We start from the raw sequence: 14,852 nt of genomic DNA, 5'->3' as shown, positions 1-14,852 counted from the left end.
CTTTCCCTAGGTTTACACGTGGCTCCCTCCTCACAGGTGTTTGCTCAAATGATCCCTTCTCAGTGAGGCCTTCCCTAACCACACTACTTTAAACTGCACACCCTTAGGAGCTCTGTATTCTCTGCTCTGTTTTGCTCCATAGTATTTATTGTCTGACATATCTTTATTTTTTACTTATTTGTTTAATGTCTATACCCCATACTGCAGTTTTAGGAGGGCAGGAATATTTGTCTATTTTGTTCATTGTTATATCCTCAGCACTGAAAATAGTGCCTGGAATATTGCCTTATTTCAAAGAAAAGACTTTGGGTAAAATACTCATGAACTTAAATCCATGGCCGACCTTTGAGTCTGCCTGTATTATACTGTGAATCTGTGAAGATTCAAGGTAATTGCATATTATCTTTCTTACTATTAAAACAATATTAATCAGAGCTTGTGTTTTTGCCAGTATGGTAGAATTATTTTCTTGATATTCCTTTACCCTTTAGCTATTGTTAACCATCTGACTTGATTTAGCTATATTAGAACATTACTGTACAACCTATTGCTGAATTTATAATTTTATATGGGAGAGAATATGTGTACTTTTATATATGTTAATTTATAGCTATACATGGCTAGATAGATAACATATACAATTTAACTAATTTTCAGAACTATGATCTTGTAACAACTTTAAGTTGGTGGTAGGCAGTTTAGCAATAGCTCGTGTTTAAGTAATGAAAGTATTTAATTAAAAAGCTAAGGTCTTGACAAACTTTAAAAAAAAGCACAGGTTGCAACTTTTAAAATAGTAAATAAATGGATTAACTTCAAAACAGATGAAGTCATTTTATACTTTGCATGGTAAATTTTAGTTCTTCTAATTTAGAATGGGTTTTTCTTTGGGATTAAAATACCTGAATGATCAGTTGACTATTATTGTAAAGAACAAGTGTATCATTTTTATACACGTTAATTATTAATTGTCATAAGCCACTATATATTTTTTAAATGTACCACTATACATTTTTAAAATGAAGTTTGTATTCTTAGGGTTAACTTCTTTTAACAATGCCAAGGCTAAAGGAACTTAATGTTTGATGGAGAAGCAGATAGTGTGTAGTAGACCCCCAAACAGTTGGGTCACATGCCCCAATCAACACTTCTCCTAATATATTTGCTTATTTACTTATAAATTATTTGTGTGTTATTATCATTGTCAATCTTAAGGATGATATATACTTAAGGCAAGGTTTTTCAAGAGGAGATCTAAATCTCTTTCAAATAGCCATCTTCATAGTTTTGAGGTTTTTTGATTGACTTGTCAGATCCAATTATGTTTTTCTCTGTTATTATGGGCTAGCTAAGAACTTCACTAGGAGAAGTAGTATTAGTTTTGCTATTTTTGTTTTGTGCTGTATTATTAATATTTTGTTTAATCCATGGTTTCTTTGTAGGAATCTCCTGCAGCTTATCCATTGTGTGAGTAAAAACTAAATCACATCCATAATTCCACTGAACTGGGCACACAAAAACTGCCATATATGTCACAGTATACTGAAAAAGAGCCAGCAGGTAAGCAAGGTGTCTCTGTCAGTTCCTCTACATTGAGAACTTCATATTTTTCCTTCCAGATTCCTTGAGTACTGTACGTGATGTGTGATCATCGTCTTACTTAAGGCTAGTTTCAGTCCATGTATTGAATATTTATAAAGCTTAATTTCTAATTTTTGATACAAAAATGAGTATAAATAGAAACTCATATTTTCTTTCCATACCCCCTTGGCATCTATTGTGCTTTTCACTTTGGAGACTATTCTTTTGGAGGTGTTGTTAAGGGTACTGGTCTGGAGTCATAATATTGTGTTATTGGGCAAGTTTCTTAAATAATTCATTTTAACCCTAGTTTTTTATTCTTTAAAGTAAAATACAATATCCACCTCAACAGGTTTGTGAGGGGATGAAGTAACAATGTAACATTTGGTATCATATAATGTTATAAATGCAGGTTTGTTTTTGTGCTTAAAAGCAATTATATTTCTTATTCTAATGCAATAAAACAAAAATGTATAACCTTTTCATTTATTGACTAGTCCGTATACTGTGAGAAAATATTTTGTTTAGTTCCTGCATAATATATGTAAAACTCAATTGACTAAGCAAACTTTTGCTATATGTATATATGAGATAATGTCCTACTCAGTAAAAGATTCTACTGTTGCTACTATATATCCCTCAGGCATCAGAACTTAGTATTCGAGTTGTTCAAATGTTGATGGCTTTTTCTTTTCATACATACCATATGTATACCATTGGTAGTTTTGAAAAGTTTGACTTGGCTCACCACTGTTTTCTTTTGGAGAGTTTTACCTGACCCTGATCTTTGGGATATATTTTATTTTGGTCCCGTTAGTTCTTTATAATAGTACAGATACCATTTAAAGAAATTACTTGTTACCTTTGACTGGAATTTATTCACTTTTAATGTAATTGAAACCATTGTATCATGTACGTGTGAATAATTCACTCAACAAATATGTATTGAGCACTTATACATAAGGTACTTTGATAACTTGGAGAATCATTCTCCAATCCTTAAGGAGCTCTTACAGTATAATAATTTGGCAAGTGGAAAAAATTTGGGGTAAATAACATTGTAAATATCTGAAATACCTTAAAGGAACCAAACTTTAAGATATTTTGGGGGATAAGGGGGTCACATAACTCTCATAATGTAGTATTTCATGTTTTCTTTTCAGGTATGTTTCATATTACTAGTAAGGGGCATGTTAAGTAGCCTATGATTTGGCAATATATGTTGAAACATTACCCCAAATGTCAGAATAAGTCATTGCTGTACCTCTTTTATTTTTAACTTTGTTTTTCAGCAATGGATCAAGAATCCAGCAAGGCGGCCTGGCCCAAACCAGCAGGAGGATATCAGACAATCACAGGCAGGCGATATGGCAGAAGACATGCATATGTCAGTTTCAAACCGTGTATGACCAGGCATGAAAGAAGCTTAGGTAGGGCTGGTGATGACTATGAAGTGTTGGAACTAGATGATGTTCCAAAAGAAAATTCCTCAGGTATGCAACATGGGATTATTTAAAAGCTATTAATAACCATGTAAGAATTGATCTTGTAATATTTGAAATAGTGAGTGGGTTTTATGTGTGTCTCTGAGTATAAATGCTATACATTTCCTATCAAGAAATTCATTTCAAAATTTTCTATTAATAGTGTATACATTTAAACATAGAAAAAGATAGAATATGGCCAATCATTAAACTATAACTACATTGTCATGGCAGTGATTACATGTTGTCACATCCTTCAGCCAGAGGAATTCTTCATCTTTCAATCCAAAAAAATTTTTAATGTGAACTGAGTATATTTTTCCCTGCATATTACATTTAAATAGCTTTTTGTTGTCTTATTTGTATCTCAGTAATTTAGCTTGGTTAAGTTGATTCTTTTAGAATCATATAAAATATAAATGTCAAGTATTACATAGTTATTTAATTAAAATTTCCAAATTATTCATTAGTTTGAAAAAGTATTTTGCAGGTATCCATGTACTATAACTACACATTTTTGGACTGGAATGTCATCTTCCTCTTGTCCTGAGCAAACTTGATAATTCTGGATTATTTTTTTTTACTATCATTTATATACAAGAATCTGAATTATTAGCTAAGGTCCTTCTGTTAAAGCAGCCTTTTTGTGATGTGACAAGACTTCCCTTCAGTTATTTATAAATTTTTGTTCCAACAGGTCTTAGCATCTTCATTTTTTGTTACTACATTAGTGGTGGTAAAAGATAGTCATGTTTAAAGTAATTTGTGGAGTAGATAAGATTTTACTCTTGTCTCAGAATTCTGACAAACTATGACAAAGAGAATCAACATATTGACTCTTTTGTTGTTTTTCACTGATAGCTGTAACATAGTTAAAGTTAACTCATTGTAGATATATTTTAACAATTCATTTTGGGGATAGAAATGTAATATTATGTATCTAGGGACTGAGATATAATCTTCTGAATTGACATAAAACACAGTAGAGTCTCATTTCTGTTAGATCTGTATATAGCCTGTTCTTATATCTATTATAACCACCTTTTAAAATATCTACATGTAAAAAAAAAATCTACATGTAACAAAGTAATTTAAGTCTGAATTGCACAGTCCAACAACTGGCAGATTGGTTACCCTGTGACTTCACTTATGCCTCTCATTGTTAATCTCTCATTAGCCTCTCTTTCAAATGTCTTTTACAGAATGTTTTAGGTATTAGGATTTAGGTGAAAAACCTACAGAAGACATCTGAGGGAGAGGATATTAAGAGGCTACACAGTGGCATAAATGAACTCATAGGGTAACCAGTCCGCCCTCCCAGTTAAGTTAGGGAGCCTAGAAGCACCTGTCAGAGAAATTCACTCATATTCTCAAATAAGTAATAATTGGTATGATTTCTAGTTAAAGAGTCATTATTAAATAAAACATTACCTAAATTAATCCCTCTAAATATGTTTTCTTTTGTTCCCTATGAAGGTTCCAGTCCATTGGATCAAGTTCATTCTTCTTTACCCAATGACCCTTTATTTGAAAAAACTGAAGCAGAAATTCCCATTTGTGATACAGCATTGAATCAAACCATTGAGAGCAGTCCATCCTTTGCTGCAGTACATCATAGCGAGGAAGGCAGGGAGACTTTAGGAAGCAGTACGGATCTTCACAATCATTCTGAGGGAGAATATACTTCAGGAGTTTGTAATGCTTCAAGTGTCCAAAATGGAATTACATTGGTTCATACTGACTCTTATGATCCAGATGGCAGACATGGAGAGGATAATGACCGTCATCAGCTCTCTGCAGACGTTGTGGAAGGTGGTAGATATCAGGAAGCATTGGGCAATACAGTGTTTGAGTTGGAAAATGGAGAGGTAGAGGCATATAATGGTCTTTCACCAACAGTTCCCTCTTTTAACTGTGAATTAAGAGATGAGTTTGAAGAGGTAGATTCAGCACCTTTAGTGAAAAGTTCAACTGGTGATCCTGAATTTGTCAATCAGAACAATCAGGAATTTCAGAGGTCCTCTTCTGAAGATGAAGTGGTTAGAAAGAAACAACAAAATAATACTAGCCAGGAGAGACAAAGAGAAAATTCAGTTGAAGATTCAGCCTGTGCTCCCAGGCATATTTGCAGTGAGCAAAATACCAGTGACAGGGGCAAAAACCAGGGAAGTTCTCCTGAACAGGTAGTGAGGCCCAAAGTTAGGAAACTGATAAGTTCAAGCCAGGTGGACCAAGAAACGGGTTTTAATAGGCATGAGGCTAAACAAAGAAGTGTTCAGAGGTGGAGAGAGGCTTTGGAAGTTGAGGAAAATGGGTCAGATGACCTCTTAATAAAATGTGATGACTATGATGGAGAACATGATTGTATGTTCTTGGATCTGCCTTTCGCAAGAGTTACACAGAGGGAAACAGAAGATAACCAAATAACACCAGAAAATGGAGCCACAGGAAGGCAAGAAGTTGTGGATAACACGTTTTGGAATGGCTGTGGAGATTATTACCAACTGTATGACAAAGATGAAGATAGGTAAGGTTTCGTGCTGTGCTTTGTGAGATGGTTTAGTGAGCAAAGTGGTTTATTTCTGGTACCATGATATTTGGTGGATGGGCTGTCTGACATGGTCAGTGAATTAGATATTTTGACTTATCAAATATTCTTATTTACTGAGTGGTAACCATACATGTAAACTACTGGTTAGTTTTTCACGGAAACTCTCTTTGAGGGATTTCAGGAGTTTACAGAAATTATAAGTTCAGGTAATGGTTATTCATTATTATAAAAAGATAGAGCTACTAATTATTTCAGTTCATGGTATTTCAGTTAATAAAATGCAAGGTAAACATTTATTGTATTTAAAAAAATTTCTAAGCCAGTCTGGGTTTAAAAAGTGATTAAAACCACAGAAAATTTTGATTGGTAATATTGCATTAACTTTGCCAATATTTACTAATATCACCTGTTTATTCTTCCTGTTGTTGTTCCTGTCACTTTATTTTTTACTTATTTTTGTTTAGCGTTTAATTTTCATTAACAACTTTATGTGGTACATTCTGTTATTTTCCACATTTATAGATGAAACTGAGGCATAAGAGCACTTACTAACTTCCTAAGGTCACAAAGCTAGTAAAAAGTGGAGCTGGAATTTGATTATCTACTTATTGACTAACTCCAGGCCCTGTGTTCTTCACCACTATAATTTACTATTTTCAAGAGAACATATAACTTTTCTTATAATAAGCATTCTGATTCCTCTTACGTAGATTCCTTTTTTTCCAAACTGTATGACAACAGAAAGAAGAGAGAAATGGAGAATTTCTTTGTCCAACTGCTGACTTTTCATTACCCCAGCATCACTTTCACCTGTCCTTTTAAGCTAGTGGGAACCCTTGCCATGCTCAATTACAGTGCAATTTCAAGATTTTATTAATTTAAAGAAATAGTTTTTTTAACTAGAAAGTACTACAAGGGAAGAAATTTATCCTTTTGAATATGAATGCATTTTATATATTTTATTTCATATCATAAAGTTAATAAAATCTTTCTGATTTTCATTGGATGTATGAATTTAGCTTCTGTAGTATAGTATAAGTAACTTGTAGAAACGATTAAAATATTTCTACTGCTATCTTGAAGTTTGTAAACTTCAAGGGCTAGCAGACAATATTTATGTAACCTACTGTTTTCTAAGCTAAGAATAAAGTTAGTTAAGAACTTGTGCCTGAGACTTCCCTGGCAGTCCAGTGGTTAGGATGCTGCACTTCCACTGCAGGGGATACAGGTTCTATCCCTGGCTGGGGAACTAAGATTTTGTACTCCGTGTGGTGCGGCCAGTAAAAAAAAAAAAAAAAAAAATAGAACTTGTGCCTGATTTATTTCTGCTTTTTCAGTTTAGGTCCACAGTCTTTTATCCAAAATCTGCAGAGTTCTAAAAACAGAAATTGGCAACAAAACCTGACCTAATATTAACTTACTTGATGGCAGATCTAGATCTAAATTAAAACGAGGACTATTTTCAAGTATTCATACATTTTGCTACAGAAATATGAAAGTGTTTGATTTCTGGGTGCTGGCTTAGACCCCAGTGGGAATTGTTAAGTAGTATTTCTAAGCAGTTTTTACTACATTTTGCTTTTTTGAAAAAAATCATTTAATTTGGCTGTGCTTTCTCCATTATAGACATTAATCAAAAATAAAAGCTTCTTTTGTTTGCTTTTTATAGTTAGGCCTGATGTCACCTGATGAAGTTGATGAAATATTTACACTGTTTTCCAACCTCAAGAAAATGAGTAGTTTTCTTGGCTCTTGGTTTTTTTTTTTTAATTATTTTATTTATTTATTTTTTAACATCTTTATTGGAGTATAATTGCTTTACAATGGTGTGTTAGTTTCTGCGTTATAACAAAGTGAATCAGTTATACATATATACATATCCCCATATCTCTTCCTTCTTGCGTCTCCCTCCCTCCCACCCTCCCTAACCCACCCCTGTAGGTGGTCACAGAGCATCAAGCTGATCTCCCTGTGCTATGCAGCTGCTTCCCACTAGTTATCTGTTTTACATTTGGTAGTGTATATATGTCCATGCCACTCTCTCACTTCGTCCCAGTTTACCCTTCCCCCTCCCCGTATCCTCAAGTCCATTCTCTAGTAGGTCTGCGTCTTTATTCCCGTCTTGCCCCTAGGTTCTTCATGACCATTTTTTATTTGTTTTTTAGATTCCATATATATGTGTTAGCATACAGTATTTGTTTTTCTCTTTCTGACTTCACTCTGTATGACAGACTCTAGGTCCATCCACTTCACTACAAATAACTCAATTTTGTTTCTTTTTATGGCTGAGTAATGTTCCATTATATACATGTGCCACATCTTCTTTATCCATTCATCTATTGATGGACACTTAGGTTGCTTCCATGTCCTGGCTATTGTAAATAGAGCTGCAGTGCACATTGTGGTACATGACTCTTTTTGAATTATGCTTTTCTCAGGGTATATGCCCAGAAGTGGGATTGCTGGGTCATATGGTAGTTCTATTTTTAGTTTTTTAAGGAATGTCTATACTGTTCTCCATAGTGGCTGTATCAATTTACATTCCCACCAACAGTGCAAGAGGGTTCCCTTTTCTCCACACCCTCTCCAGCATATATTGTTTGTAGATTTTTTGATGGTGACCGTTCTCACTGGTGTGAGATGATATCTCATTGTAGTTTTGATTTGCATTTCTCTAATGATTAATGATGTTGAGCATTCTTTCATGTGTTTGTTGGCAATCTGTATATCTTTTTTGGAGAAATGTCTATTTAGGTGTTCTGTCCATTTTTGGATTGGGTTGTTTGTTTTTTTAATGTTGAGATGCATGAGCTGCTTGTAAATTTTGGAGATTAATCCTTTGTCAGTTGCTTCATTTGCAAATATTTTCTCCCATTCTGAGGGTTGTCTTTTCACCTTGTTTATGGTTTCCTTTGCTGTGCAAAAGGTTTTAAGTTTCATTAGGTCCCATTTGTTTATGTTTGTTTTTATTTCCATTTCTCTAGGAGGTGGGTCAAAAAGGATCTTGCTGTGATTTATGTCATAGAGTGTTCTGCCTATGTTTTCCTCTAAGAGTTTGATAGGGTCTGACCTTATATTTAGGTCTTTAATCCATTTTGAGTTTATTTTTGTGTATGGTGTTAGGGAGTGTTCTAATTTCATTCTTTTACATGTAGCTGTCTGGTTTTCCCAGCACCACTTATTGAAGAGGCTGTCTTTTCTCCACTGTATATTCTTGCCTCCTTTATCAAAGATAAGGTGATCATATGTGCGTGGGTTTATCTCTTGGCTTTCTATCCTGTTCCATTGATCTATATTTCTGTTTTTGTGCCAGTACCATACTGTCTTGATGACTGTAGCTTTGTAGTATAGTCTGAAGTCAGGGAGCCTGATTCCTCCAACTCCGTTTTTGCGTTACGCGGGCCTCTCACTGTTGTGGCCTCTCCCGTTGCAGAGCATGGGCTCCGGACACGCAGGCTCAGCGGCCGTGGCTCACGGGCCCAGCCGCTCCACGGCATGTGGGATATTCCCGGACCAGGGCACGAACCCGTGTACCCTGCATCGGCAGGTGGACTCTCAACCACTGTGCCACCAGGGAAGCCCTATTCGGGATCTTTTGTGTTTCCATACAACTTGTGAAATTGTATAGGGATTGCATTGAATCTGTAGATTGCTTTGGGTAGTAAAGTCATTTTCACAATGTTGATTCTTCCAATCCAAGAGCATGGTATATCTATCTGTTTGTATCATCTTTAATTTCTTTCATCAGTGTCTTATAATTTTCTGCATACAGGTCTTTTGTCTCCTTAGGTAGGTTTAATCCTAGATATTTTATTCTTTTTGTTGCAGTGGTAAATGATAGTGTTTTCGGCTCTTGGTTTTTAAATTGATTTTTTTTGTTGTTGTTGTTAATAGTAGCATTGTTTTCTTTGCCTAGAATGATTCTGGCCTTTTAAGAGTTATAGGGTGTTGTCTTCGTATGTTTATTTATAAGTTTTTTCCTTGAGTGATCATGTCAGTACTCTGAAAAATGACAGATTTTTTTATAAACAGAATATACAGATGAGAAAAACACAGTTAATAGAAACTTTTTTTCTTTTGATTTTTTAGTAATATATTGACTTATAGAACCTATAGTTGGGTGTACTTAAATGATGGAACTAATTTTAGAGTCTGCTTTAAGACACATCGAAATGCCAGAAACACTTACTGTTTTGTTTTTGTTTGTTTGTTTTTTAAGGCTTTCATCAAGGATAATGATTCTACCTAGGATTTTACCTATATATGCATCTGTAAGCCTTAAGATATATTTTAGGACCTCATTTTTTTTTTTTTTTTTTTTTTTGCGATATGGGGGCCTCCCACTGTCGTGGCCCCTCCCGTTGCCGGACACGCAAGCTCAGCGGCCACGGCTCACGGGCCCAGCCGCTACGCGGCTCACGGGCCTAGCCGCTACGCGGCACGTGGGGTCCTCCCAGACCGGGGCACGAACCCGCATCCCCTGCACCGGCAGGCGGACTCCCAACCACTGCGCCACCAGGGAGGCCCTAGGACCTCATTTAAATAGTCTGTACAATCTTGGGGAGTAATTCTATTTCTGTGCTACTGTTTCTAGTTTCTCTACCCTTACTCTCTGCAAAAGATCACAGTTCCAGAATGCCTTTTAATATGGCGCCAGATAAATGTTGAAATTTCATAGCTGTACACTCCTGTTTAGTTTCATTTTGCCACTTGTTCATCTTCCTAATGTTTTACTGTAGTTCTCCTAAGTTCTGGTATTTGCAGATTGGAGAAGTGGGGAAACACAGTGAGTCTCCCACCAGTACCTTGAGAAGGAAAGTATAAATAGCTTCTGCTTTGAGTCTGTGAGGGATTTTTGCATTTTCTCTGCTTTGTAAAACTTGAAGATGATATTCTTGAAGTTTTCTTGTCATGTTAGTATTATAATAACTACAAATAGAACTCTCTTATAAAGAACATAAACTAAAATTTACTGTGACATTTCAAGGTATAGGAATTTTTGGCCACTTAAAAAGTATATAGTTTATTCTTTACAAGTGGAAAAATATTTTAATGCATGTACGGCCTGATTCCCTGAAAAATTCTAAATGGTCACTTAATCATATCTGAAACATTACACTTTATGGGATAAGCATTGTAGCTGTTTGCATTGCTCTGAGCTGTTTGACGAGAACTGAACGCCACTTTATTAAATTACAACTACAAGGGGAATTTTAACAGGCAGCATATAATTACCAGACTTGGAATTAGACCGGAGAGTTAGGTTAATACCCTGCTCTTTTGAAATATACCCTGAGAACTTTGATAACTGTTTGAGGACAAGATCTTGAGTTTAAAAGAACCTTTCAGCCATGCCAGCACATTTTAACCTTAGGCCTAATTGTTCTGAAGAGAGGTGTGCTCTCTCCCAACCACTTCTTATAGTACTTGAGGTTTTTTGGCAGAGTTTTTGTCCCTAGGCCTTAACCTTGCTTAAAAGGTAAAAAATCTTACCAAAGATAAAAATGTCAGGACAACTTTTTTTCTTTTTTTTTTGCAGTACGTGGGCCTCTCACTGTTGTGGCCTCTCCCGTTGCGGAGCACAGGCTCCGGATGCACAGGCTTAGCGGCCATGGCTCACGGGCCTAGCCGCTCCGCGGCATGTGGGATCTTCCCGGACTGGGGCACGAACCCGTGTCCCCTGCATTGGCAGGCGGACTCTCAACCACTGCGCCACCAGGGGAGCCCATGGACAACTTTTTTGTTGTTGTTGATGACTTTGGGAGAATAAAAGGAATATTGGTTATTTAGTTGATTACGATTTGATATACTTAAAAAGGATTTATTGAAATCCTCCCAGGGGTCACATTTTGTTTCAGGTACTCTGTAAATACAAATAATCATGATTCCTGTTGCCTTGGTGTTCACCAGCCTTATGAGGAAGACAGAATATACAGATAATTATCATGAGGCTAAATTAAGCTCCTTTCCTCTCCTGTATGTTTGCTGAAAGCCATGAAGAAAGCTCCTCTGATCTTGCTATCTCCCAACAAGTAAAACATCTATGAACAGCCAAAACAAAGATCTTTAAGTACATGCTCTAATATTTTAGGAAAACTTTATATCTTGTTTCCAAGTTCATAGAAGTTTAAAAGGAGTAAATTGGGGATAAATAACTTTGTTCCTCAGGCATGCTAGGGAGTCATAGATTACAATATTTTGATACTAGGGGAAAAGATCAGAAAGTTGTAAAAGGCAGGCACAATTCAAAAAGAAAAACCAGGGACTTCCCTGGAGGTCCCATGGTACTGCCAAGGGCTCAGGTCCGATCCCCGGTCAGGGAACTAAGGTCCCACAACCTGCCTGGCACAGCCAAAAAAAACAAACCATTTGGGCCTTATTTACTAAATTAAGTAGACATAGATTTGAACAGCTTCCATTTGTATTACTTTATTACAACATAGTTCAGTGTTAGTACTAGTAAAAAGTCCCAAACTGTTAGATTATGTTTAGTATACTATTTTGGAAAATGTAGAGAATTATATAATGTGTTTTAATATAATTTCCTTCCAGAGTATTTTCAATAAAATTCAAAAAGTGTTTTTGATCCACAGATGGTCAGATAAGAAAATTATCTAAAATTTCACTCTTCCCTAAGCTCCTATATAGTTGAGTTTTTGTGGATGTGATAAATATCAAAGAAGACAAACAAACCAATTCCTTAGGGACTTAGGGAATAAGAGGTTGCTTTGGGCTGGTTTTACTTCTGTATCTTATTTCTACCTAGATTTGTACATAAAATGTTTTGTCTAGAAACCACATATAATTTTATTTACGTGAAAAAGGTTTTTCAATTCACAATTGAATCTGTAAAGAGTGTAATACTTGGGTAAGTTATAGTTTTTTGCTCTTGCATATAGCTCTAAATGTTAATGGGAGACAGTACTAATGAAAGACCATATAAAAGTCACAGTGGTATTTTAGTTTTTACTTTGAAAAAATTTTAAATTTTAACTCATACACTTTTATAATCAAGAACAAATGGGTCCTCGTTAGTCCATGACCATTTGTGTCCTGTTTGTTCTGTTGCTTGTTCTCCTTGAAAAGTTATTTTAAAATCTTTTCTCTTTTTGCTTTTAGTTCCTTATTCTCCTGTCATTCGTAGTGGATAACTTTGTCTCTGCTTTCCTGCAGATACTGAAATAATTAAATATGAACTTCCTTGTTTTCCTCTCCTCCATCAGAATACATGTTAACCTATTAGAATATGTTGGTATTGGTTCCTATTTTAAATTTCTTCTTCAATGAAGAGAGCTGACTTTTCTCATTCTGTGCCTGCAGTCATATCTGACACCTTACATATCTGTTACCTTTACTCCTGGGTTCCTTCTCTAAATTTTCTAAATCCTGGGGGCAGCCTTCATTGATCTTGCTCCCTTTTTTAACTACTTGCCTGTTTATATTTTCTCTTCCACTGCTGAATTTTCAGAATAAATGCTCCACATACACTGCTTCTGTTCCTTCACTATCCACTGTTATTAAATGCCTCAAAATCTAACTCCCTGTATTATTTCTATATTCTCCCATGTTAACAGTGACCTCCCAATTTCCATAGCCAATTGATTTTTTTCTCTACCCATTTTCTTTGACTTTAGTGCTACCATTGAGCTGTTTGTTCACCCTTTTCTGCTCCATGGTTTCTCTTCCATTGACCTATGTTCGATGCTTCTTTGCTGTGTCTTCTTTGGGGTCTGCAAACTTTTCTTAAAAGGTTGACCAGATAGTAAATATTTCAGGCTTTGTGGACCAAAAGGCAGTACTGAGGATATTATGTGGATACTTGTATGACCATTTTAAAATGAAAAAACCATCCTTAGCTTCCAGGCCACTAAAAAACAGACAGGTGGCCGGATTTGGCTTCTGCTCCAGGGCATAATTTGCTGACCTCTGGTATAAAGCTGTTGGGTGACCAGGAGGCTGATACTGCTATTCAGTAAGACCAGAGGATGTCAAGTAGATTTTCTTTGGTAGAGAAAAGAGGAAAATGGTGGTGTGCTGGTAGGAAATCCAAATGAAATTTCTAAGCAAACAGTTTATATAATGAAAGAAGTAACTACCTTTATTAAATGTTTACCATTTTCCAAAAATTGTGCAAAACGTTTTATCTGTGGTATTCATTTAAACAGCACTGTAGACCTGAAAAGCAAATATTAATATCTCATTTTACAGATGAGGAGAAGTGAGCTCAGGGAAGTTCATTCATTGCCCAGGCTTGTACTAGTAAGTACTGAGCAGATCCTAACCTAAACTCTATCAGACTTCAAAGCTTGCTCTTGCCATTGTGGTGTTCCACTGCCACGGTGAAAAAGGCTATCATATGTTGTAGATGGAACTTTCACCTGATGTTAAATGTAGTATTTTGTTTCTTCAGTAAAGAAATTGCCTGTGGTAGGTTTTTTGTTTTTCACAGTAAAAAATCTTAGCCATCGGTTCATAGTTTCCTCTGACTAGCCCTCTGAGCCAGCTTGAACTTTTAGAGCTACAAATTATTAATAGACATTAAGTTTGAAATTTGTCATAGATAATAACGTTCAGAATGAAATACTAATAGGAAATTATTGATATATTACTATCACTTATATCACAAATGTGTATTAATTTCTGGGGAACGTACTTTAAAGACGATTAATTGTTGGCCCTTTTTAAATAAACTGATATCACTGAAAGTTGTCTATGTAAAGTCGTTCGATAGCACAGTCTTAGTTAACTTCCAAGAGCTTACAGGTACTTCACAATTCAGACAGATCTCCTTAGATGCTCTTCTGGGAAAAGGAACTGTGATTTTGCACTTTAAATGCAGTGTTAAAGAAGCAGCTGCACTTTAGTGGTTTAGACTGAACGAATAAGAAGGCTAGTCCATGAATTAATTGAAAAACAAAAGAAGCAGTGTTGTAGAGGAAGGTCTTGAAAGGGTGATCTGGTCCTGAAATGGGAAAAAAGGTGAAGTGATTGTGAAGACATTCTTGGTGGTGGGAGGAATAGTTGTGATGAAAATTCGTATTTGGGGGACAGCATTTGGAATAGGGCACATTGGAAGGAAAGAGTTGGATGTAAGGATGTACTCATAACTGAGATCATATGTAGTAAATCATAAGTGCCATTTGAAGTTCAAACTTTTTTTTTCTGTAGGCCAGTATTTTTTAAAGAGGGTAAAATATATTAAGTGGCACACAGACAAGTGTTTTTAATTTTTATCA

General features: G+C 35.6%; 1 protein-coding gene across 1 annotated transcript in view; it reads left to right on the top strand.

The window, feature by feature from the left end:
• The window catches only part of PJA2 (praja ring finger ubiquitin ligase 2), a 67,053-nt gene that overhangs the window by 14,432 nt on the left and 37,769 nt on the right, over window positions 1-14,852 (top strand). Inside the window, exons 2-4 of the mRNA XM_007462586.1 lie at window positions 1,443-1,560; window positions 2,874-3,074; window positions 4,542-5,592. Of these exons, the coding sequence (XP_007462648.1) occupies window positions 1,530-1,560; window positions 2,874-3,074; window positions 4,542-5,592 (1,283 nt within the window). The 5' untranslated portion in view covers window positions 1,443-1,529. The remainder of the gene's footprint in view (window positions 1-1,442; window positions 1,561-2,873; window positions 3,075-4,541; window positions 5,593-14,852) is intronic.

The sequence above is a fragment of the Lipotes vexillifer genome, unplaced genomic scaffold (genome assembly GCF_000442215.2).
Source record: "Lipotes vexillifer unplaced genomic scaffold, Lipotes_vexillifer_v1.1 scaffold710, whole genome shotgun sequence".
Classification (NCBI taxonomy): Eukaryota; Metazoa; Chordata; class Mammalia; order Artiodactyla; family Lipotidae; genus Lipotes; species Lipotes vexillifer.
This window is presented reverse-complemented; position numbering and strand designations above follow the sequence as displayed.